The 22,373-nt window shown below is 56.2% G+C and overlaps 8 protein-coding genes across 8 annotated transcripts; 3 read left to right on the top strand and 5 right to left on the bottom strand.

Moving 5' to 3' along the window:
• Positions 1-87: 87 nt before the first annotated feature.
• E0L32_006517 (uncharacterized protein) lies at positions 88-3,092 on the top strand (the record flags this gene model as incomplete). The annotated part of the gene is made up of 2 exons (XM_031141159.1): positions 88-2,200; positions 2,263-3,092. 2 exons carry the CDS (start codon positions 88-90, stop codon positions 3,090-3,092), a joined length of 2,943 nt encoding a protein of 980 aa, XP_030994802.1.
• A 289-nt stretch (positions 3,093-3,381) lies between these two features.
• Positions 3,382-4,290, bottom strand: E0L32_006518 (uncharacterized protein; the record flags this gene model as incomplete). The annotated part of the gene is made up of 1 exon (XM_031141160.1): positions 3,382-4,290. One exon carries the CDS (start codon positions 4,288-4,290, stop codon positions 3,382-3,384), a length of 909 nt encoding a protein of 302 aa, XP_030994803.1.
• Positions 4,291-6,171: 1,881 nt separating this feature from the next.
• Positions 6,172-7,029, top strand: E0L32_006519 (uncharacterized protein; the record flags this gene model as incomplete). Its single annotated transcript, XM_031141161.1, has 1 exon — positions 6,172-7,029. One exon carries the CDS (start codon positions 6,172-6,174, stop codon positions 7,027-7,029), a length of 858 nt encoding a protein of 285 aa, XP_030994804.1.
• A 420-nt stretch (positions 7,030-7,449) lies between these two features.
• E0L32_006520 (uncharacterized protein) lies at positions 7,450-8,922 on the bottom strand (the record flags this gene model as incomplete). Its single annotated transcript, XM_031141162.1, has 1 exon — positions 7,450-8,922. One exon carries the CDS (start codon positions 8,920-8,922, stop codon positions 7,450-7,452), a length of 1,473 nt encoding a protein of 490 aa, XP_030994805.1.
• A 1,422-nt stretch (positions 8,923-10,344) lies between these two features.
• On the bottom strand, positions 10,345-12,421 carry E0L32_006521 (uncharacterized protein; the record flags this gene model as incomplete). Its single annotated transcript, XM_031141163.1, has 3 exons — positions 10,345-10,504; positions 10,572-11,720; positions 11,775-12,421. 3 exons carry the CDS (start codon positions 12,419-12,421, stop codon positions 10,345-10,347), a joined length of 1,956 nt encoding a protein of 651 aa, XP_030994806.1.
• Positions 12,422-13,205: 784 nt separating this feature from the next.
• On the bottom strand, positions 13,206-17,316 carry E0L32_006522 (uncharacterized protein; the record flags this gene model as incomplete). Its single annotated transcript, XM_031141164.1, has 8 exons — positions 13,206-13,809; positions 14,495-15,014; positions 15,147-15,303; positions 15,471-15,484; positions 15,781-16,108; positions 16,209-16,436; positions 17,207-17,231; positions 17,306-17,316. 8 exons carry the CDS (start codon positions 17,314-17,316, stop codon positions 13,206-13,208), a joined length of 1,887 nt encoding a protein of 628 aa, XP_030994807.1.
• Positions 17,317-17,942: 626 nt separating this feature from the next.
• E0L32_006523 (uncharacterized protein) lies at positions 17,943-19,568 on the bottom strand (the record flags this gene model as incomplete). The annotated part of the gene is made up of 2 exons (XM_031141165.1): positions 17,943-18,285; positions 18,352-19,568. 2 exons carry the CDS (start codon positions 19,566-19,568, stop codon positions 17,943-17,945), a joined length of 1,560 nt encoding a protein of 519 aa, XP_030994808.1.
• Positions 19,569-20,489: 921 nt separating this feature from the next.
• Positions 20,490-21,723, top strand: E0L32_006524 (uncharacterized protein; the record flags this gene model as incomplete). Its single annotated transcript, XM_031141166.1, has 3 exons — positions 20,490-20,964; positions 21,026-21,308; positions 21,369-21,723. The coding sequence occupies 3 exons, from the start codon at positions 20,490-20,492 to the stop codon at positions 21,721-21,723; spliced, it is 1,113 nt and encodes a 370-aa protein (XP_030994809.1).
• Positions 21,724-22,373: the final 650 nt, after the last annotated feature.

A 22,373-nucleotide genomic window follows, 5' to 3' on the forward strand; every position in this document is an offset into this window, starting at 1 on the left:
AGCGTGGACAGTGGCTTGTTCGCAATTTGCTGCTGTCCTTCTCGCTTTCGCAATCCTGATCTGAGTTGTCTGCCGAAGAGAGAAAATATGGCGAGTGCTGCAGACTCGACGGATCCCGCTGGCATGGTCGCCACTGAGACGACGGCGGTGCAAGCCGACGGCCGCAGCAGCGACGAATACAGTCCAAAGGCTTCTCTAGCAGAGCTCGTTGGTTTGGGCAAGCAAATCATGGGGCAGAGCGATGCCGAATCGGCACAGGCTGCTTTCAGCAGGCAGCTCCCGGTTGCCGCCAAACCCGTCCCCGGCGTCCGGACATGCAACTGGGAGCAGTTCAAGAATCGCTTCTCTGCCGATGAGCCACAGTACTCGATCGAGTCGCTCGTCGGCGGGCCTGACTTGTCGCTGCAGGTCTTTGACGAGTCCATTCGGAGGGGCGCTGGCAAACCAACAGGCGCCGTGCTGAAAGAGCTGTCCAGCACCATGCCCAGGAGGCCGTCGCCGCCGCAGATCTACCGCATTCGCATCCAGTCAGCGGCAATACTGGACCTGCTGAATACGGTGAGCGGCGATTGTTGGGATGTAACCAAGAGTCACACGTTCATGAGACCCTTTGGCTACCTCATCCACCATCATGAGCGTGTGCAACGAGAGCTTGCTCACCTGGAATCCCAGTTGTCTTCCGAGGAAGCTCCAGCACCGGGAGGCAGTGATGACGACGCGCCGACCATCAACCCCATCGACATGATTGAAGATATCCGCGCATACGTCGACTTTGTCGAGAGTTCCCTCATGCCGTTGTACCGGCAATTCGAAGACACCAGCGACGGGACCAAAACTGTTCGCTTTGACGACCTCTGGTACCTTTTCAGGCCAGGCGAGCTTCTCTACCGCCCAGGCGACTTGGGTGCGGACCCGAACGAGCTCCAAGTCTCCGAGGGGACGTGGCGCGGGCGCGACCTGTTCAGCGACTCGGGTCGGCAAAAGCTGTGGCGTGTTTGCTCCGTCCAGCCGCACCAACACCGGGTCCGCGACGGTTTATTTTACAACGACACGACGCTCAAGAGGGAGGGAGATGCACCCGAGGCCGACGACGGGCCAGGGGCCTGCGTCGTGTCCGCGTACTACCTCGATTTCGACGGCGAGCGTGTCCAGCCGGTATGGTTCAAATGCGGCATCGCCCCGTTCCGCGGGGAGCGCGAGATCCGTAGCCTGGACTTCTACCCGGTGCGCTTCGTTCCCGACCGTGACCGCCTAGTCAGCAGTCTGCAGGCGCAGGGAAAGAAGTTCCTCGAATCCATCGAGCAGAAGCACATGAAGTACAACGGATGGATCCTGTTGCATGAGCCCGACGGGTCCGAGGCCAAGGACTACACCGGCGAGCCGACCAAATACTCAGATCAGTACATCGGGCAAGTCATTGTCGACGTCAAAGAGGCGCTTGACGACAACCCGCACTGGCGCTTCGTTCACCATGTGTCCAAGCCGCACGAGGTGCGCTCACTGCGGACCATCGAGCCCTACCCCGTGAAGCGGTGGGCCGATGCCACCCGTCCTGACGAAGGCATCGCGTCAAATTATGAGACGATCGTGCTCAACGATGATGTCGATCGCTTTGAGTTCGATCGATACCTGAAAAAGGATCGCTTCATCGGTGCTACACCCGACGAGCTCGACGCTCTTGAACTGCAGCCGGACGACGTCGCGCTGCTACCACGCCGCATCTACGCCTACCTCTTCCGCTTCCGGTCGTTCCGGCTTATCGATGTCAACAACCTGAGCCCCATACACGCGGACCCAGATGCCTTTAATCGCTTGCAGATCGACGAGGTCAACAAGAAAACGATCCGCAGTGTGATCCACTCGCACTCCGAGCGCAAGGCACTCTTGCGGAGTCAAAGGTACAACGACCTCACCGAGATCGAGGAGCAGGACCTCATCCGCGGTAAGGGGAGAGGGCTGGTCATACTAATCCAGGGTGCGCCCGGTGTGGGCAAGACTGCGACGGCGGAGGCGGTGGCCCAGGCGAACCGCCGGCCGCTCTTCTCGCTCAACCTTGAAGACGTCGACTACACGGCCGAGTTGCTTCACCGTGTGTTCAGACGTGCCGAGATGTGGGATTGTATTGTATTATTGGACGAGGCGGACGTCTACCTCAGCCAACGCACGGTCCACGACCAGAAGGCCAACCTGTTGGTCTCTTGTAAGTCTGGCACTCCCTGTCTCTTCTTTTGGCGCAGGATCACTCATCACGGCCTCGTTCAGTCTTCCTCCAGCTCCTCGAGAACTTCTCGGGCCTCCTCTTCCTCACCACGAACCGGCCCGGCGCGCTCGACGAGGCCGTCAAGTCGCGCGTGCAGGTCAACCTGTGCTACCGGCCGCTCGACCTCGGCCAGACGCTCGAGATCTTCCGCCTCAACATGGACCGCCTCGCGCTCTCCGAGTCGCAGCGCGCGGCCCACGCCGCCTCGGCGGCGCGGCCCGCCTCGACGGCCGACGTCTCCCCGCCGCTCGTCATCATCGAGGACCAGATCCTGGCGTTCGCGGAGCAGCACTACCGCAAGCACGCGGCGCACGACGGCCTGGGCCGCTGGAACGGCCGGCAGATCCGCAACGCCTTCATGATCGCCTCGTCGCTGGCGCACTACGAGGTCGCGGGCCGCCCGCGCATCCAGCCGCAGCTGCGCGCGAGCCACTTCGAGGAGGTCGAGGCGCTGACGCTCGAGTACGACCGCAGCCGCGCGCGCACGCTGGGCAAGAGCGACGCGCGGCTCGCGCACGAGCGCAGCGAGCGGTTCGACGGGTACGGGCGGGACGTGTTTGAGGACCGGGACCGGGACCGGGACCGGGACCGGGACCGGGACCACAGGCGCCGCGGCGATGGCGGCGGCGAGAGGCAGCCTAGCCCGACGCCGGCCGAGTACGCGCAGATGGGGAATAATCGCCGACTGTCGCCGCTGCCGGGGTCTTCTGCTTCTGCAGGCGCGGGTCCGGATCCGAGGTCTAATGCGGACGCAGACCGGTTCTCGGCCGGTGGTGGTGGCCGACGGATGGAGAGGAGGAGCCCCGGAGGTGCGGCGTGGAAGGACTTTTAGAACGGTGGTGTTTGGGAGTTGAGATGCTGTTTTTCACATGCATGTTGATAGCGGGTTACGATATACCCATGGGTCGGTAACAAGTTCCCCTCCGGCGATGAGATGTACCAGATATGACATATAGCATTCAAGTCTCATGAAATAATAACAATGGTATGAAGTCATGGTCGGAATACGAACGAGAGATATATACCATCGCTTGCTTCATTAGGTGTCCTTGCACTTCAAGCCAGCTAGAACACACCCATATATTAACAGTTCTACGGGGAATCGACACCCTACCATGGCATCATAACCGCAACCCCAGCCATGACCGCCGTCGCGACAACGAGCGCCAGCCCGCCAAGCGAACGAGGGTCAGGGCCGCCGGGCCGCATCGCGACAGCGGCGTTTGTGCCAGGACGACGCCCGGGACGACCGTGATCATGGCGAGCTTGTCCGTCTGGCCGGGCTGCCAGGCCATCTCGGTGACGGTGCCCTTGCCCGAGTACGTGGGCGTGAGGAGCACGGCCGAGGTGTGCGTGACGCCGTCGACGACGATCGAGGTCGTGACCTTGCCGTCGATGTAGTTGCCGTCGTTGGAGCTGTGCCCGGCGGTGTCGGTCGGCACGACCATGCACTGCGCCGTCGGCACGGGGAACCTGTCCTCGGGCAGCTTGGACATGCACGCGAGCCCGACGACCATGTACCAGCCGCCGGTGGGGCAGCAGATGGCGGCCGTCTCGCCGGGGTCGAGGGCGCTCACGAGGGCGGTGGCCGGCGGGACCACATTGTTCCCCCTAGTCATGGGATCCGAGGCGTTGAAGATGGGGAGCGGGGTGAAGATACCCTTCGGGTTGACCACCTTGCCGTCTGCTTGCTTGGTGATGGCGCCCTGGGTGGTCCAGCCGGACGGGCAGGCCACGCCGGGCGAGTGGTAGTAGATCTCCGGGCCCGTGGTTACGAACTGGAGAGGGTCCTTGTCCTTGAACTGCGCGTCCATCTTGGCGCCGTCGGGAACGCAGCCGCCGAGCTCGGGAGGTTTGGTACAGCTGCCCGGGGGGGAACCAAAGGGGACGAGGGAGTCCTGAGGCGGGAAGGGTATGCCGATGGACACTGCATCTGTCTTTGTGGCGCAGGACGGGGCCGGCGTGAATGTTGTGGTCAAGGGGCCGAGGTTGATCAGCGTCTGGATGAAGACGGGAGTGGTGACGACCATCTTGCCAGTGTATTGTGTTCAGTCGTGGTTAAGTGATGGTTTTCAGAATATAGAATCCTCCTAGAAGAGCGACACAGCAGCTTGGTGTTTCGAGTTGTCGACCCAGACTGGTCGCACGATGGGTCATGGAAATATTCCCTCGACTTATATCCAAGAAGTCACTGCCATTATGCCAGGCATGCCAGGGAAGGTTCCGGTCATCCCAAGGCTCGCTCTCAGCCATGCTACATCGCCCTGTGGGGGTGGATGCCGATCAGGCGGAATCTCGAGGTGCTTCCCCAGATTATCACGGGCTGGGGTAGCATTCGACGGGCTGTCGGCTTGGGTGGTTCGAGTAGCAAGTCGGCTCCAGCTGAGGTTAGAGCATAAATCAAGGCTTCGTCATCCTTGCTCCACAATGTGTTCCCAGGCCTTCGCTGTAAGGCTGAAGACTCGACACTAGAAAAGGCACTGCTGACCACCAACTGCGTACAGTGGGCAGATAAGTCGAGACGATTGGATGTTATGCTGCCCAGGGGTGCGAGCTTGTTTTGAGGGCCAACAGCATCGGCATGCCTCAATATACGACATGTCCTATCAGGGCTTGGCACGCGTCTCCCAGGTCCTCCTCCCCCCCGGCCGGGAACAACCATCAGGTCAGCTACGAGGACTTTGGCCTGCTCACGCATTTGTCTTGCATGAATACAAATATTGGTCCTCCCAGATTGCCCGGATTGCTTGATACATCAGGAACAAAACCAGCGATTGAAGCTGCTGGCGTGCGTGGATGGGAATGTAAAGTTGAACCGACTGCCCGGTCTGCATCCGGGCGGTCGGCCGGGTCGACCGGGTGGGCCAAATTTTGACGTCATTTCAACTAAATCTGGACATCTCCAAAGGCACAGCAGGGGACTTTTGTTCAATGTCCGTCCTCCTCTTTTTCTTTAGTTCTGTTCTCCCTTCGAACTCTAGTTTGTTCTCATCCCTCGGCTTCTTGACTATTTCCCATCGCCGCTCTGGAAATCGCAGGCAAGGCAAACAACCTTGAAGCTCGGCTGATCGGGTTGCAAGACCCGTCAACTGGTGCCTTGGCTTGGCTTCAATTATCAGGGAAATTTCTGCTAGTGCAGGTGAACTGAAGATGCATCGCAACCGCGGTATTTAGGGTTGCGGGCTGGCGGCAAACACCGGGTCCACGGGGCACCGGTCGGGATACGCGCACCACTGGGGAATTTTCGCAAATGGAGCAAATGGAGCTCTCGGGCCTGGCACTGGCACGATGGCTCTGAATCCCATCCAGGCTGGAGATCTCTCGGCGTGCCGCGAAATTGTGACGAGTCACGCTTGGGCTGGTGCCTTGCCAGATCTGGTCTCAGGGGGGAGGGGCAGATGCACACCCGCTAATCCCCACTGGTTTCTCAGCTCCCTCAACAGTGCACAATCCCGAGCACAGGATGCAGCAATTAGCCTGTGGGACCGCCTGAACGGTTCTGTACGTACTCCGTAAGCCGGGGCGTCACTAGCGGCTCGAGGCCAGTACCGTCATTGGCGCCGCCGCCGTTGACGTCGTGACTGATGAGTGATGAACACCATCCACCCATCCGCCCATGATTGCGAGCATCCGTTTCCTCAACAAATTCGACACACAAAGTCGGTCGTGACGGGCAAAAAAAAAAAAATCGAGGCTACTGCAGGCATTTTGCTGCTATCGGTCACCCGCGCTTGTCAACGGCTACTTCGTTGCTTAGTACCTCTAGAGGTAGGTACCTATGTAGCTCTCACCGACACGCCGCCGCCAATATTTGATCTTCACCTGCCCCTCGCGCATCTGCATTCCCGCCTCCTCCCGCCAATTCTTTTCCCCTCTTCCCTTCTCTGACTTACCAACCCCTTCCTCGCTCCATGTCCAGTGCTGCCCGTCTCGCTTGCAGGTCCCCGCTGCTGTCCTCTGTTGCCAGACCATCCATTCCTCAATCCATCCGCGCGACCCGAGCTGCCCCAGCTTTGCTCGCAGCTGCCCGCTCCCCAGCCGTCCGGAGCTTCAACTTTATCCCTCAAGCCCCCAAGCCGAGCAAGAGCGGCGACTGGCGCACCATGGCCGAGGAGGACATCACCCGCTACCTCAAGCAGTCGCACGACCGCGTCTTTGAGAACAACCGGGCCTGGGCCGAGGAGAAGAAGGCCAAGGACCCCGAGTTCTTCGCCAAGCTGGCGGCCGGCCAGACGCCCGAGTACCTGTGGATCGGCTGCAGCGACTCGCGCATCCCCGCCGAGCAGATCACGGGCCTCGAGCCCGGCGAGGCCTTCATCCACCGCAACATCGCCAACCTCGTCTGCAACGTCGACCTCAACGTCATGAGCGTCATCAACTACGCCGTCCGCCACCTGCAGGTCAAGCACATCGTCGTCTGCGGCCACTACGGCTGCGGCGGCGTCAAGGCCGCCATGACCGCCAAGGACCTCGGCCTGCTCAACCCCTGGCTGCGCAACATCCGCGACGTCTACCGCCTGCACGAGGACGAGCTCGACGCCATCGCCGACGAGGCCGCCCGCTACGACAGGCTCGTGGAGCTCAACGTCATGGAGCAGTGCCGGAACGTCATTAAGACTGCGGCGGTACAGAAATCCTTTGCGCAGAACCACTTCCCCATCGTCCACGGCTGGGTCTTTGGCTTCCAGGACGGCCGCCTCAAGGATCTCAACATCGACTTCGAGTCCATGCTCAAGAGCATCCAGAAGATCTACAACCTGACTGAATAGAGCGCGTCTGTATTTTCTTTGTTATTTCTGGGAGCGGTTGATTACCATGTTCCGTTCGGGTTGCTGTTTCTGCTCCGGGATCAGGTCAGGTGTAGCCTGCATCTCGACCTGGAGTTGTTTGAGGCGTTTCATGTATGGCCCCTGCAATGGGAAGGCCCAATTGGGCGACGGCTGGTGTATTCAAGGAGCTGAACAGAAGAACTAAAACACAATGGAAAGGGAGAATCGATCACGCACAAAGGGATGCTGAGCGGCGTTTCGTGGGTTATCACAGGGATGGGGAACAAGGCCATCCGATGCTAGTTTGATGCGCACTTGGTTCAATTTCGAGGGCAGGCTGTCCAGCAGTTCGGGATCTCGTCAACGATGAATATTACATTACAAGTGTCCGGTCTCTTGTTCCGTGATCTTGCACGAACCTCAGGCCCTGCGCCAGAGCTTCAGGACCCATGTCAGAAACGAAACGAGACTTGAGGACGAGGCGGCGTTCGAGTCACACTGAGCCGCCCATGACGAGGGGACCCCGTCGCTTCCTATCGGGAGCGTTAGCAAAACTTCGAGCACGCCTACTTGCACAGTGATATCCTTACCAGCTCTTGCCAGCTTGGCGAGTGGCCCATTCCCGGGTCCACCAGCGTTCTGCTGCTCGGCCTTGCCCACGTCCTTCACCTCGCCATTGTCGTTCATCAGGTCCAGTATCCTGTAGACTTCCTTCTGGAACGCCTTGATCGTCGAGATCACTGTCTTGTCTGCAGCCGGTACCAGTTGGGCACCAAAGATGCCGCACACGCCTGCCTCTCTGTCCATCCACTGTTTGGCCGGCAACGTCAGCATAACCCTCTCTCTTCCGTGCAACAAGAACAGCAATGGATCACTCACCCACAACAAATGATAGAGACCAGACCACATCAGAGATCCTCTCTTGAGATAGTCGTGGCCGTCGCCGTCGATAAGCACGCCGCCGATCCCCCAGTTGAACTCGCCCTTCTTAAGGATGCCCTGCGAGATCCAGCACGGCAAACCCAGGCACTGTCTGAGCTCCTCCAGGCCTCCCCCGCCCTCGCGCGCTTGGGGCGAGAACATCTCCGCCGTGAGCGCCTTGCTCAGCAGCCTTTCGTCGTCGGCCAGCAGCGAGTGGAGCACCTCGAGGAAGTCCTCCAGGCTCGAGTACAGGCCCTCGCCGCCGAGGCAGACGTTGTTGTCGTCGCTGCCGTCCGAGAAGCTGTTCACCCCCGGCTCGTCCTGGCAGTCGAGCACCTTGGCCGTCCAGTAGTCTCGCCTGTTCATCGCCGCCACCCTCGCGGCGATCGCCGGGTCCCGCTGCGGGAAGAAGGTGAGGGTGCTCAGCCCGAGCGGCGCGTTGATGTGCTCCCGGATCCAGTCGTCCAGGGACATGCCCGAGAGGGTCTCGAGGACCCGGCCCGCCCACGACGCGCCGCTGCCGTAGGTCCAGCCCCGGCCCGGCTCGTGCAGCAACGGGTAGTCGAGGCTGTCGTCGATCGACCAGCCCCGGCCCCGGTCCTGGTTGCCTCCGATCTTCTGCCCGTGCCACCAGCGCCAGCGCCACAGCGGCTGGATCGGGAGGAAGTCGTACCCGGTCCCCGCCGTGTTGGTGACCAGGTGCCGCAGCGTGATGGGGCCCTCGCGGGGTTTCGTGACGGGCTTGCCGTACCACCTGAAGCCGGTGAGGACTTCCTGCTTGGCGAGCGTCGGGAGGATGGGGGACACGTCGTCGTCCAGCCCGATCAGGCCTTTGTCCACGGCCTGGAGCACGGCGATGATGGTGATGAGTTTTGACGACGAGGCCAGGCGGAACACGGTGGAGGCGTCCATGCGGTGTCCGTCATGGTCCGGGGCGAGACTCCTCTTCCCGCTTGCTTTCTTGAAGACCATGTCCCCTGTGCGTATCTTGCATGTGAGCCCACTCGTTCTGATGGTTGGGAGATCGAAGTGTGTGCCTGCCTACCTTCGCTGTTCTTGGCCAGCATCACCACTCCGGGCATGTCGCCGTCCGCCACGGCCTTGTCAATCATATCGCTGAAGCTTTCCATCCTTGTACAAGCAGTGGTATCGTGCCGTTCAGGGGTTACATGTTACTCCTCATCCCCCGTCAGAGAAGCACCGCACCATCAGGGCTCCGGCCGGCGGCCGCGAGTCCTCTTTAAGGACGGTGAGGCAGAACAAACGAAATCTCAACCCTTCAACAAAATACGCCCATCTACCGCGCGTGATATCACACCTTGCCACCCCATAGCCGCGCAATTCCCGTGCGCGCATTGTCAGCCCCGCGCTGGTTTTAATCATCTCGGAGCATTTTCTTTCAATTTATCTGATGCGGGTTGATCAATAACGGTCGGCTCTTACCGGCTGATGGCAAGAGGGAAAAGCGGCCACAGAAATGCGGCGCGAAAGACAAGAACAAAAAGAGAGAAGAACCAATGCAAACGAATCAGTATGGCCATTGGTCTATTGGGGCAGAGGATGCATAGTACCGCGCCTCTTATACGCATCAGCGAATAGCAACCGGTCCAGCATCTACCACGGGTGAGACCCGGCAGTTGTGCATTGGTGCGAGTAGTAGGCCCTTGGCTCGATGCAACGACAATCCTTGCCCCCCCAGTGGCGTGGTTCCTGCAGGGTGGGCATATAACGTCGCAATTAGCCTGGAGGCTCTTCTTCCTTCCACTTCATATACAGGTTGATGACGAAAGGTCAAGACCAAGGAAAGTCTCCGGGAGGCCCATTGCCGAGTGTGGGGGATGCAGCCACTTGGAGCGTTGCCGCTCTGGGCGCCGAGAAAGCGACAGGTCGTCCCGCAAACGGTTTTTCAGCCCTGTTGCTTGCTCTCCTTGGCTTTCATAATACCCCAGACATATGCCGAGAGCCCCAGACGCGGGATATTCAATTGTTTGGAGATCGATGCGGGTTTGCGGGGAAGGCATGTCGTGATTGCAAAGGCCGCGTTTCATCATAGCGGGCAGTACGTGCGCCATCTGGTCGCATGCGGACTTTCAGTGGGAGGATCGATGCAGGGTCATGGAGATCATCGGAGAATTCCTCGACAAGATGAGGTCTGTAAGTGCCGAGGAGGGTGTGCTCTTCAACCCTTGCACTCTCTCGGGGATATCGGCAACGCCTGCATCTACGGGAACGGACTTCACCTTTTTAACCGAGACCTGGGTTCACGTGTGCAAGATTCACAATCGTGTAAGCAATATCCACTGAGTGTGCCGTTTCGATGCAGCTTGCCACTCTGTTGGTAATATAACAGCATGCTGAATGCCACAAGTCGCTATGCACATAACAAACTCCGCATCACCTCCGCGCTGACCTCTTCTTCCGCATGCCTCTCAACCGGTTCTTGCGCAGGTACACTATGTGGCGATGCTGTATCGCCGACTTGGCCGACTGGTAGATAATGTCGCGCATGAGAACGAGGATGGTGCCGACGATGATGGGGCCTGCGAGTTTCCAGCTGTTTCATTCCATGTCAGCACACAGAATGCAGGACGACCATCATGCGATATGGACAAAACACTTACAAGTGCGAGATTCCCTTGTTTAGGTCGTCGAAGGGTGTAAAGTTCTGGCCAAAATAGCCAGTCAGGAAGGTCAGGGGCAGAAAGATAATGGTGACAATCGTCAGCTGCTTCATAGACTCGTTCTGGAAGGTCGAGATGGTGTTAAAGATGAGCGAAATAAGGCCCTCGGCCTGGCTCTTGATCTGCTCGAGCTGCTCGGTGATGAGGACGCAGTGGTCGACGACGTCGCCGAGGTAAGTGTGCGTCATAGGCGTGATGATGACGCCTGTCAGGGGATTGCGGAGCGTCTCGTCCTGCACGGATGAGCCGTGGCCGTCGCTAAGAGACAGCTCCGTCTTGTGGTCGCGCAGGGCATTTATGAGGTTGAGGATAGGGTTGATGAAGGCCAGCAACTTGTTGATCTCACAGATGGTGATGTAGAGGCTCTTGGTATGGCCCACGTTAGGCCTCGTGAGCACGTCAAGCTCCAGGTCCCCGATGACGTCGCCATAGCAGGCGGCTACAGGAATGGCGAGGTCGATGATGGCGTCGATGATGGCCTGGCCAATCATGCTGGCGTCGCAGCTCTGCCGCAGGATGGTGTCGTGTGTCTGCAGACGAGTCAAGATGGGCGCTTCGACGTCGTCAGCCGACATCTCGAAGAAGGAGATGATGGTATTGTCGTTGGTGATAAAGATGGAGACCTGCTCGGCTGCCACGGCGAGCCCGCGCGACGACAGTCCCGAGTGCCGCTCCATGTAGAGAGTGCGTGCGCTATTGGGTGAGGCATGGTAGCGCTGCAGAGTGCGAGGTTTGACTTGCTTCGACAAGGGTGTGGTCGAGTTGAATAAGTCCTTGTTGGACGCTGAAGTCTCGCGCCGTACCTTGTATGGTGCCTCGCCGTGCTTCTCGAGGGTGCCATTCTCGAGATTGGACTCAAGGGCGGACTTCTTCGCTTTCGCTCGCCGGAAGAGCTTCCTGGTGCGTTTGATAATGCCATGGCGAGAGCGGGAGCTGTTACTGCTCCGGCTCTTGGAGGATCCTTTGTCGTCATGATCTGAGTCACTCTCACTCTCGGAGTCGGATGAATCAAAGTTGTAATCCTCGCTCCGGATAAGCTTCTGCAGGGTGAGAACCATGTATGCGTGGTTCGAGTACCTGTGGCCATCACTCTTGGTTAACTCATGCTACTTCACGTTGCGACATAGATATGCAGTTACACACCAGTCCGTCTTGGTCCTGTTCCTGGTGTTCATCAAGTCTTCGATCGCGAGCTTGTGCAGTCCTTTGTTCCTGCCCAGCGCCTGGATCACATCCCAGCTCAGCCCATTGACGTTGATCCACCGACACTTGGACCAGGTAGGTTCGGGTGTCTGCAGAAAGTCGGCGATGGTCTCATTGTCAAGGTGGTGCACGACCATGTCCTCTCGCGAAAAGTCTACTACGGTGATATCACACGGTGCCTGCAGCGTTGGCATCGAGGCGTGTCCGCCGTCAGGCTTAGAGACATCGACTCCAGGCTCGGCACCAGGGTGCCAGCCAGGTCGCTCTTCGTAGTCCTCGAAGTCCTCGATGGTGCGCAGTGTGTTGTTGTTGTTGTTGTTGCCCCGCCGGCGCAGACCTTGTGTGGTCGGGGTTGAGCTGGTACGGTGAAGCTCCGTGTCGGAGCGAGTGATGCCCGTTGTATTGACTGACGGCGGCTGCAGGGTCGCCGCGCGCTCGTCGTCGGCACGGAGAGTGTAGTGCACTCGTAGAGCACCGCGAGGCAGATTGGGCGCGTCATCTGTCCCATCTGATATGATCGGAATCTCATCAGCTCCCAGTGTGGGAGCCGTCTCGGCCCGCGGCCTTTGGAAATTGCCGCCAGACATTTCTGTCTTTGAGGCGCCGCACCAAGAGCAGCATATAATCCGGTGGAGAAGGGAAACCGCGCAAGATCCAGGCCGACCATGCGACACAGGAGAAAGCTGGGTGCTGAGGACTTGGCGATCTCGTGTGCGCCAATGACGTATGGAGTTTGGCGGTGATGTGACGGTCTGCAGGTGGGCCCCTAGCTTATTTATCCGATCTGGCGATCTGGGGCGGAGCGAATTAGCGCCTAAGCCACTGCCGGGCTAGGCTCACCTGCGCTAATCAACATTCAACTGCCTGCCGTTTGTCTGTCAGAACCTCCAGCTGTTCTAGTGCCCTTACAGCGGCAGTTCAGTGGTGCGGCAGCGTTATCCATTAGCTGCCACGTGCACTATTCCCGGGCCCAACTTCCTGGTCCGGTGGGGAAGTAAGCGCCGGGATCAAGATGTTTTGTCTCAACGCCAAATCACGGAAACCAAGATAGAGTTTTGAACAGCAATTAAAGAAGTCGCACTGAAGTGTAGTCTTTTCTTCTGTCTTTTATAACTAATGGATCATCTTGTAATGGCATTTGCTTGAGAGTATGGAGAGTTGTTGTCACTCTCGCACAACACAGCACAGCATTAAAGGGAAGCTGTGCTACAACTATCGCTCTCGCAGACAAAGACACTGTGTGCCCTCCAAGTGGACACTCACTTCCTCTATGAAATAATTTTGACGTATTGGACACTAACATTGACACTCCTGTGGCTTTTCCCAAGCTCCTCCTCTCCCCTTATCATCCACGCGTCGGTTCGCCGTGTCCTACAGCGACAGGAAGTTGAACCATAAGGAGCAATGAGGCTCTGCAGGTGGGATACCACGATATTTGGGGTGCACCTTCAGCTCAGGTAAAGCCCTAAGGTCTGGCACCACATTCCTGAACCTCATGGCCAGGGCATTGGGGTTTTCTGACACAACTTGATCCCTGATCCTCTCGTAAATCGATCGAAACTCACGGACGAAGTCATTCACTCGCTTGTCTTCGAGCTTGCACGGCTTGTAGACATGGTGGTACGCGTCGATCTGCAGCTCTGACTTGGCGAGGTGGTTGATGATCCAGGCGGCTTCCTGTGAGTTGAGACCCTTGTTGCCATGCATGTGCAGTCCGAGTCGAAGCTGCTCCAAGACGATGCCACACCTGAAGGCTAGGCTCTGGTTTGGGGTGTTGTTGACAATAGCCATTGTTCTCTCCAAAGCCGACTTCGTTATGTCTGAGCCATCCTCGGCCTGCACCCCAATATTTGCCTCTTCTCGCACCTCCCCCTGCACCTCTTCTTGCATCTCTTCTTGGACCTCTTCCCCAAATTCCACATCCATGTCAATCTCATCAAATCCACCTTGCTGGAGTTCCTGGTCTTCATCATCCCTGTTCGCTTGTGCCAGGGACGCACGCCTCAATGCTGTATTTGCCCTGGAACGCCTTGATCCCGCTGCTTGTTTCTCCCTGCACGGCGCGCATGACAAGAATTCTTTTCCTTCCTTTTGAAAATCTGCCAGTGGCTTGGTTACCTTGCACCGCCGGCATTTTTTTGTGTTGAGTATTTGGGATGCTCGAGTTGAAGGCATTGTGGGGCAGTGGTGCGATGTAGGTCTGTTGAGTGAAAATGGCCTATGTTGGAATCTCGAGGAGAATGGACCTCAAAGGGTCGCTATTTGTACTTAATTCATATGCCAACAGGAATTTGAAGTAGTAGACCCTGCTACCATACAACGGCATTGTATTCACTCAAAGCCTTTGTGTGTATCAACAAAGGCAAATACATGGTCTTTCAACAAAACACAAAAGAGTCGGTTTAGAACGAGGTAACTGAGTAGGAACATAGTCGTGCCGAGCAAATGATCTTGGTATTAGTTCCCTCTTTCTCATAACCCAGGCTTTAGAAGTACATTGTGACACGCGGAGTTGCGCCACGGAACGAAACCGTAACTGTCGCCTGACCAGCTGCCGGTCTGTCAAACTCTCCAAAGCACTCATCACTTCCGGTGACTCTAGATGATGGCTAAACACGCTCCACTTGGTCTCATCGATGGAGCCCCATATAGTATCTTACATGTAGCGTCCAAGACCGATCCATAATGGGCGATGTGGCTCGTTTCCATATGGCATGTGGACCACTGTCTCCGCCACACTGTTCAACTCCGTCAGGACCGATTTGAACTCCTCCAAAATTTCCTTTTTGTTCTTTTGAGTCGTGTCGAGCCCCATGGTGTCAGTCTCGAGTTGGCGCAGTTTCTGTCGATATATCCGGGCCAAATCTCGGAGGAAGGGGTAGATACGAGGATCCGGGACCTTGCAGGCCTCTCCAGACAGTGTATGGTAGGCATCAATTTGCAGCTTAGACTTGGCTAGATGGTTCATGATCCAAGCAGCATCCAGGGCAGTCAAAGACTGGTTTTGTGGCCTTCGAGAGACAAGGCTTAATCGAAGATGCTCGAGGACAATCCCGCATTTTGTTGCTAGAATCGGCTCTGCCGTATTTGCGAGATCGTCCATGACATTCTCTAGTGGCGACTCCTGAGCGTCGTAAGTCCTCTCGATAGGTGTGGAAAGTGCGTTCATCCGGCGCGGTTCTTGAAATGAGCGTGCTCGTTGGTCCTGAGCTCCTCATTTGCCAAGCCAGTGATATTCGTGGTCTCTTCATCGAGGCTTGACTTGATTATGTGCATCGGATGCTTTCCACCTGGGCGTCGGAAGAAGCTCACTGGTTGGTTCTTTTTGCACACCGTACAGGTTCTCTGGCCTGGGGCAGAGGTTGCGGAAGGCCGTCGTTTCGGCATTGCTGTGGAGTTGTCGACGTTGTTGTGATGGGGTGGTTCGGAAAGCTGCGTGACAAAGAAGACAATGTTGCGATGTGGTTGTCTAGAGAGCTGTGTGGTAAAGAAAACAAAAAGGACAATAAACCTTGGCCTTGACCTAAAAAGTGATGAAGACGTGATGGAATGAGTAGCCACCCCCAGTTGAGAAGACTTTGGTGGTCGGTCGTTAATTTCATGTGTGCGCTCAAAACCCTGCCAAAAGAGACATACTCGAACAACGGGATCTGTAAATGGTGTGTATGTATAGCTAAAAGGACCTAGCTTGGAAGTGTGATGAGTCATAAGGAGTCAAAGTGCAATAGACAAGAGTTGTATTCTCAAGCCAGCCTTGTATTAACCCCAAAAGGTAGTATCAAGAATTCTTTGAAAAAAATATATATAAAAGACGGCACTTTTTGATAAATAAAATCAGACTCCCAAATAGCCGGTTCACTTTGACTATGTATGGTACTTCAATAGGTATCAGATTGAGTTTTCTTGAATATATCAAAGATATCTGCTCAAAGCACCCCAGAGATACTGATCGGCTTCCAGACGGGGCCCGACAGGCAGGTAGCTTGTTCAGCTTGTAACTCCTCAACCACCTTCTTGAAGATTGTGATAAATGCGGGCTTGGTTGTTGGCTTTTGGGCTGATTGTTCGATCTCCCGCTGACCCATCTCCTCATCGACCTCTTCATCGGCGTGCAGTACGCAAGAGAAGTTAGGGGCACGATCGTACATCTCATGGAGGTCGAAACTGCTGCCTGGGAGGCGGGGGCCATGGTCAAGTCGAACCCTCGCGATGAAAGGGTTACGATGTTTCCAGGAGTGGGTCCTAGGTCTGAGATGTGTTCGCGGGTAGCACTTCTGTCGGGTTGATGTAGTTTCTAACCTCGCAAATCAGGGTGGAGGAGGCGTTTGGCGGGTGTGAGTTTCGGAGCGTGGGGGGAGGTAGGGTCCTTCACACCCCAGTCTCCTGTGAACCGCGGTCCGCAGCGCTGAGCGGGCGCATGCGGGGCTGGCCCTTGTTTGTCACGGCGGCGATGAGGTTCTCGCGGTTCTGGAAGATCGTGTACCTCACTTGCTCCCTCTTCTTGACGTCTTTCGCCGCGCTCAGCTCCGCCTCGCACTTCTTGAGGGTCTGGATGACGTTCTCGACCTCCTCGATGGCGGCGTCGGATTGCTCGTTGGCGCGCTTTCAGCCCGGCCCGGTCTTATCAGACGCTGCGGTCTGTATAGAGCCGTCATCAGCAGTACTGTCAGGCTGGCCGGGAGGTGGCAGCGAGGGCATGCTATCTGCGACAGCATCCTTGATGTAGTATATAACATCCTTCTGCAGCACACTATATAAAGAGGTGAAGATACACTTCTTAGGATCGTTTAAGTTGTAGGTCTCCATAAAGGCCTGGATGAGCTGGACTCTCTGCGCCTAGTTAGTCATATAGAAGCTGAGATGTTTGTATGCGTCGTCATCACGCTCATTCAGAGGGGGGAGGTTACCGTAGGAGAATCACGCTTGGTCCGACCTCATGAGCTCGTGCGCGGCAGACAGGAGGGCGACGCTCGTGCGGAAGGCGATTGTCTTGTCGTTCTCGTCCTCGCTGGGGAGGCGGTTGTTCACCACGATATCATCGTCGTCGGCGGGGTTGCCGGCGATGCGCGGCACGATGTTGAGGGTGTTGTGGAGTGGAGGCTCGGGAGCTTATGGCAGAGTGCTGGACTGGGCGGAGTAGTCGCCAAAATTAGGCGAGCTGTTGTTCGAGCCGCAGGACTGCGACTGGGGCTGGTCCGGGCTGGATGTTGGTCGACTTGAAAGTCATGCCCGGGACATCCTCTAACCGGATGCTACTCCTAAGTCGGATGTTATTTATGACAAGCTGGTCGAGGCTGAGGGTGATGGCTGCAATGACGCTATTAGTATTGACCTCCTTAATTGCTTTGAAGATCTCTTCTGTTGCTACCTACCTTGTACAGGAGTTTATGGTTGTAGCTATGATGAGGTTAGTATCTATAACGGTATTGATGGGGGTGATCGGGTAAAACCCATGGTATATTTAAACTTACTGTCCCTTCATATCTATATGACAGAAAAGGAATAGGGTGCTGGTAAGCCGAGAAGCTGTCCGAGCAGGCTCGCAGACATTTCATTCCTTGTATTCCTTGTCAGGGTTGGTTGCCCGATAGAAGGATGTCAGAGATCTCCCCTTAAATACTTCCATACTACCCCTAAATCCTCTGACTCAATGAGTTTCGGTAGGACAGTTTGTGAGCATTCATCGTCATCCAATCGCCAGAAGCAATTAGTGTGCCAAACCTCAAAGGTAGACTCCAAATCTGTTTTGCAAACTGGGCGGGACATCCATAGTAAAGTTCCTGAACAATGGAGTCACATTGCTTCGTTGACGTGTGAGATCACTGTATAAGTCAGCACCCACTATTTGTTCTGTACTGTTTGATGCAAAACACTGACCTTTTGTCTCCCTGACTTGGGTTTGTTTCAGAATGCAGGCAAAAGGGCGAGTAGAAGCTTAGGTGGAATGACAAACAACTTCACTTCATTGCTTCTCTCTGTAAAAGGTGACGTCTACATTTTATTACATAACCCCTTCGAGTAACACGATTGTTGAGTCATCCTGATGTCTTTCCTTTCAAGTACTCACTGGAGTTGGCCGGTCAGCACTCTGGACTATGCATGCTCGCTTTAAACTTTCTCGGCGTGTTGCGAGTCGGTGACTCGGTCCCCAACAATCTTCAGTTCCTGCCGGCCCGTGACCGGAGCATCCTCCCCATCAAACACGACTGCCATTTCCTCCAGGGTGTGTCCCTTGGTTTCGGGGTAAAAGAAGTAGATAGTCAGAACAACAAAGACGAGGATGACCGCAAAGACGACGTAGTATTTCCATCCGATAGCTTCGAGCGCAATAGGGTTGACAAAGATGTTGAAGGAGACAGCGATGTAAGTCGAGATTCCGCACAAGGCCAAGCCTCGTGAACGCAGGTGGTAAGGCCAGATCTCGGCCGGGTAGGCAATGGTCAACGGCGTGCTGGGGTATTGAAAGTCAATGATTGAACAGAGTATTAGTCCAGGAGCGGGGATTGGTGTAACTTACAAGGCGATGTCGTAGAACGCATAGTAGATGAACAGGAACGGCACAACAGCAATGCCTACTGAGGCTGTGTGGGTTGTCGCAAAGCTACCCGATAAGCCTGAGATCAGAATGAAACTGGCCAGCATGCCTATGGAACTAGCAAGCCACAAGAATCTTCGGCCAAGGCGGTCCACCATCGCTGCAGCGCCAACGGCAAAGATCAGGTTCCAGATCTGAAGGCAGCCACTGATCAAAGTCTGATCCGTGACCGATGTGATACCGACGGTCTGGAGGACCAGAGCCAGGTAGTATGAGACGACGCCGACACCATTCCACTGAGCATAGATGCCAATGGTCACAGTGATGAACGCGCGGCGGCGGTTGCCAGGTGTGCGGATCAGGTCCATCCAGGAGGTACTGGCTTGGTGGTCGCTGTCGGCCTGGATGGCTCTCTCCATCTCGACCATCTCGAACTCGACGAGCGCCGATGACTCGTCGCCACCTGCATGCAGACGCGTCAAGCTTTTGCGTGCCTCGGAGACGCGGCCGACGGAGACGAGGAATCGAGGAGACTCGGGGATCAGGCATGCAGCGGGCAAGACGACGCAGGGGATAGCGATTTGCAGGATGGACGGGATGCGCCACGCCCAGGAGCCGTCGTAGTTGCGCGTGCCGTAGGTGGCCCAGGCGGCGACGAGGGAGCCGACGTACCAACCGCACTGGCAAAGGGCCGTGAGAAATGCACGGTGGGTTGGGAAGGCCAGCTCGGTGATCAGCAAGGGCGCATTACCTCCCCACCAGCTGGACGGCTGGCCGAGGAAGAACCTGCCCAAGATGAACGCAGCAGGGTTCGGGGAGAAGGCCTGGAGGAAGACGCCAAGGACAAGGAAGAAGTACCCGATGAAGAGACCAGGCTTCCGACCATATCGATTGGCGAACCAGGCGATCACGGGGTAGGAGAGGACGCTGCTAATAGTCTGGGCGACGTTGATGAAGCCCAGCCAGGCGCCGGTTGGGTTGTTCATGAATGTGTGCCATTGGGGCAGAGCCTGTAGACCGTTCATCATTGAGCCGTCGAATCCGTTGGCAGCAGAGAGCAGAGCCATGGAGACGGCAAAGTAGTTGAGGACAAGGAGATGGCGTTTCTTGTACCAAGGCAGGCCATCATCTGGAAGGACCTGAGCGAGATCCTCGCCAACTGCCTGCCGTTTGGGCTCCTTGTTCGCTTTTCCAAACATGATGGCGTTGTCGAGCCGGAGATGTAGCCAATTGAATGACAGAAACTAGATTTCCAAAGACTCAAAACTGGGCTGGAGAGAGTTGCAGTGGCTCGGAGCCTCAGTCACAATCGTCTCAGGGGAAAGGCTGGCAAGGCCTTTATGCATAGTGGGTTCAGCTACGCAGTGAAAAGGTTATCCGGAAGCATCGTGAGAATGATTGGTGCTATGGCTGGATGTCGATCATTATTGCGGGGAGGCATGGGGAATGTGGAGGTCTGGTCTGGATGTTGATGCTACCTACCTACGCTTGATGGGTCTACTGAATTACCGCGGAATCCCGGACATAACTAACGCAACCACAGTCTTGGGACGGGCTTTCAGATCCGTCTCGCATCTACCAAGTACAAAGTGGACGGCGTAGAGGCGGCAGGTAGGTTGATGACTGTGGGCCATGCTTGAGAATAGGGGATATGTTGGCCCCCGCATACGCGTTTGCGGAGAACACTTCCAAGTGCTTGATGTGGTCTGAGTCCCAAAAGCGAGGAGTTCCAGGGCGGGCTTCATTTCATAAACGAAAGCTCCATGCCGCCGGGGAGTTTCGGGGTAAGCTACTGGTATTGAGGGATCCGCTTCGTTAGCGTTTTCTGTGGTTTATGTCTTCTATTGGACTTAAAGACTAACGGCGTCCAAGTCGACTGGAGCCAAAGTGGGCGAGTCTACCGAGTTTAGCAACGGGTTCTCCAACCGGACTTGACAGCTAGTTATGCCCGGGACTCCGCGTCTTGCTGGACTCCAATGCGGAGCGACGGTGACCTTGTCCAAAAACCAGTCAACAAAACCTAGGACGGACCCCAAGTCATCTCGAATTGTCTAGCCGTCCAAACTATCTCTCCTGTCACCATCGCCAGACTGCCCATTAGCCGGCTAATCATTTCCACCATGGCAACGGCACGAAGGATCCTGAATGTCGGCCTCATCGGCTGCGGTGAGGTTGCCCAGGTCGTCCATATTCCGACACTGTCTTTCATGTCCTCCTGGTTCCGTATCACGTACCTGTGCGATGTCTCCGACGCCGCGCTGAAGCACTGCGCCAGCAAGATTGCAAACCACGTCCCGAAAACCACGAGAGACCCTGAAGAACTATGTGCCTCCCCGGACGTAGATGTCGTGCTGGTCGTCAACTCGGACGAATACCATGCCGCGCACGCCATCCTTGCTCTGAAGCACAACAAGCATGTACTCGTCGAGAAGCCACTTGCTTTGACACGTAAAGATATCGAGGCTATCATCGAGGCTGAAAAGACCAGCCAAGGGAAAGTCATGGTCGGCTACATGCGCCGATATGCGGCGCCGTTCGAAGAGGCAGTCAAGGAAATTGGTGGCATGGACAAGATTCTGTACGCCAGAGTGCGAGGTACGGTTCATGCGCCACAATGTCGAGATATCGCGGAATCATGACTAACAACCCTGCTCAGACATCATCGGTCCTAATGCCCACTTTGTACAGCAGTCCGCGACCTTCCCGGAGAGGTTCACAGACTTCAGGCCGGAGGACTCTGCCGACAAGGACGCCCGAGCCCAAGACATGATCAAGACAGCCCTTGAGGTTGAGTGTGGCGGCGTTCCCATCACCCCAGAATCATCGAGATTCTGGCGTGTGCTTGGTGGCCTCGGCTCTCATGACCTTTCAGTCATGCGCGAGGCGCTTGGCATGCCAGAAAAGATTGTCGGGTCTTCATTGGGAGTGCCTTTCTGGAAGTGAGTTGAGCCGGCCGTGCTCCTTTGATAAAACACCTCTTGGCTAACCATATTTTCAAGCGTACTATTCAAATACCCCGGCTTTACCGTCTCGTACGAGTCCGGGTTGGACAATGTTCCGCGTTTCGACGCTCACCTGGAGGTGTACTCGCCCAACAAGACAGTCCGTGTACAGTACGATACTCCATATGTCAAGGGTCTACCAGTGACCATGCACATTACCGAGAACGTCGATGGCGTCTTCCGTGAGAGCACCATCAGGAAGACCTATGAGGACCCATACACGTTGGAAATGAAGCAGCTCTGGACTCTGGTAGTCGAGGGCACACCAGTCAAGACGACTCCACAGGATGCGCTCAACGATCTGGAGATCTTCCGCATGATCATGAGGCATGGGTACGGCTCCTCCAGCTGATCATACCAAGTAAATAGAATAGAGCAAGTCAAACAACCGGAGTCTTGTGTAACTCGTACCTAGACAATGCGTACTAGATCTTACTGGATTTTAACCCTCTTTTCAATACTTTTCGAGACAAGAAGTCATTCTCCTCCGTCGGCACATGGGCTATTGTGGCCCTTTGAGCTACTCATACAACCTGTGACGTGCGATGACTGTGGCAAGATCTCATAAACTGACTTCATCCCTCATCTATTTTTACACGTGGTATCGAAGGCACTGACCGTGATATTAGTTGGCGCTATCCCGATGCAGCCGGCCGAACTTGGGATGGAGCCGCGCGATGGTAATTAGAATGCTGACCTAGGACCAAAGAAACAACTAGACTATCGACCGAAAGGAGATGCCAAGGGCTCCGTCGCGGTGTGCGGGGCCATGAGCTCCAGGCCGGGCTACTTGGTTGCTAGCATCAACGGCGAAGAGGAGGAGAGGGCGGAGTTCGAGATGGCCGGGTTCGGGTTCGCCTTCGAGGCGGACGCCGTGGCGGGGGATATACGAGCCGGAAGGGCGGAGAACGAAAGCTGCTCGCTGGCCACCAAGTTGCTTATGATCTTGGAGAGGATGGATGAGGTGAGGAGATTGTGCGGCTTGACGTATGAGCAGGATGA

The sequence above is a fragment of the Thyridium curvatum genome (assembly GCF_004353045.1).
Source record: "Thyridium curvatum strain D216 chromosome Unknown NODE_37_length_373104_cov_81.786046, whole genome shotgun sequence".
Lineage (NCBI taxonomy): Eukaryota > Fungi > Ascomycota > Sordariomycetes > Thyridiales > Thyridiaceae > Thyridium > Thyridium curvatum.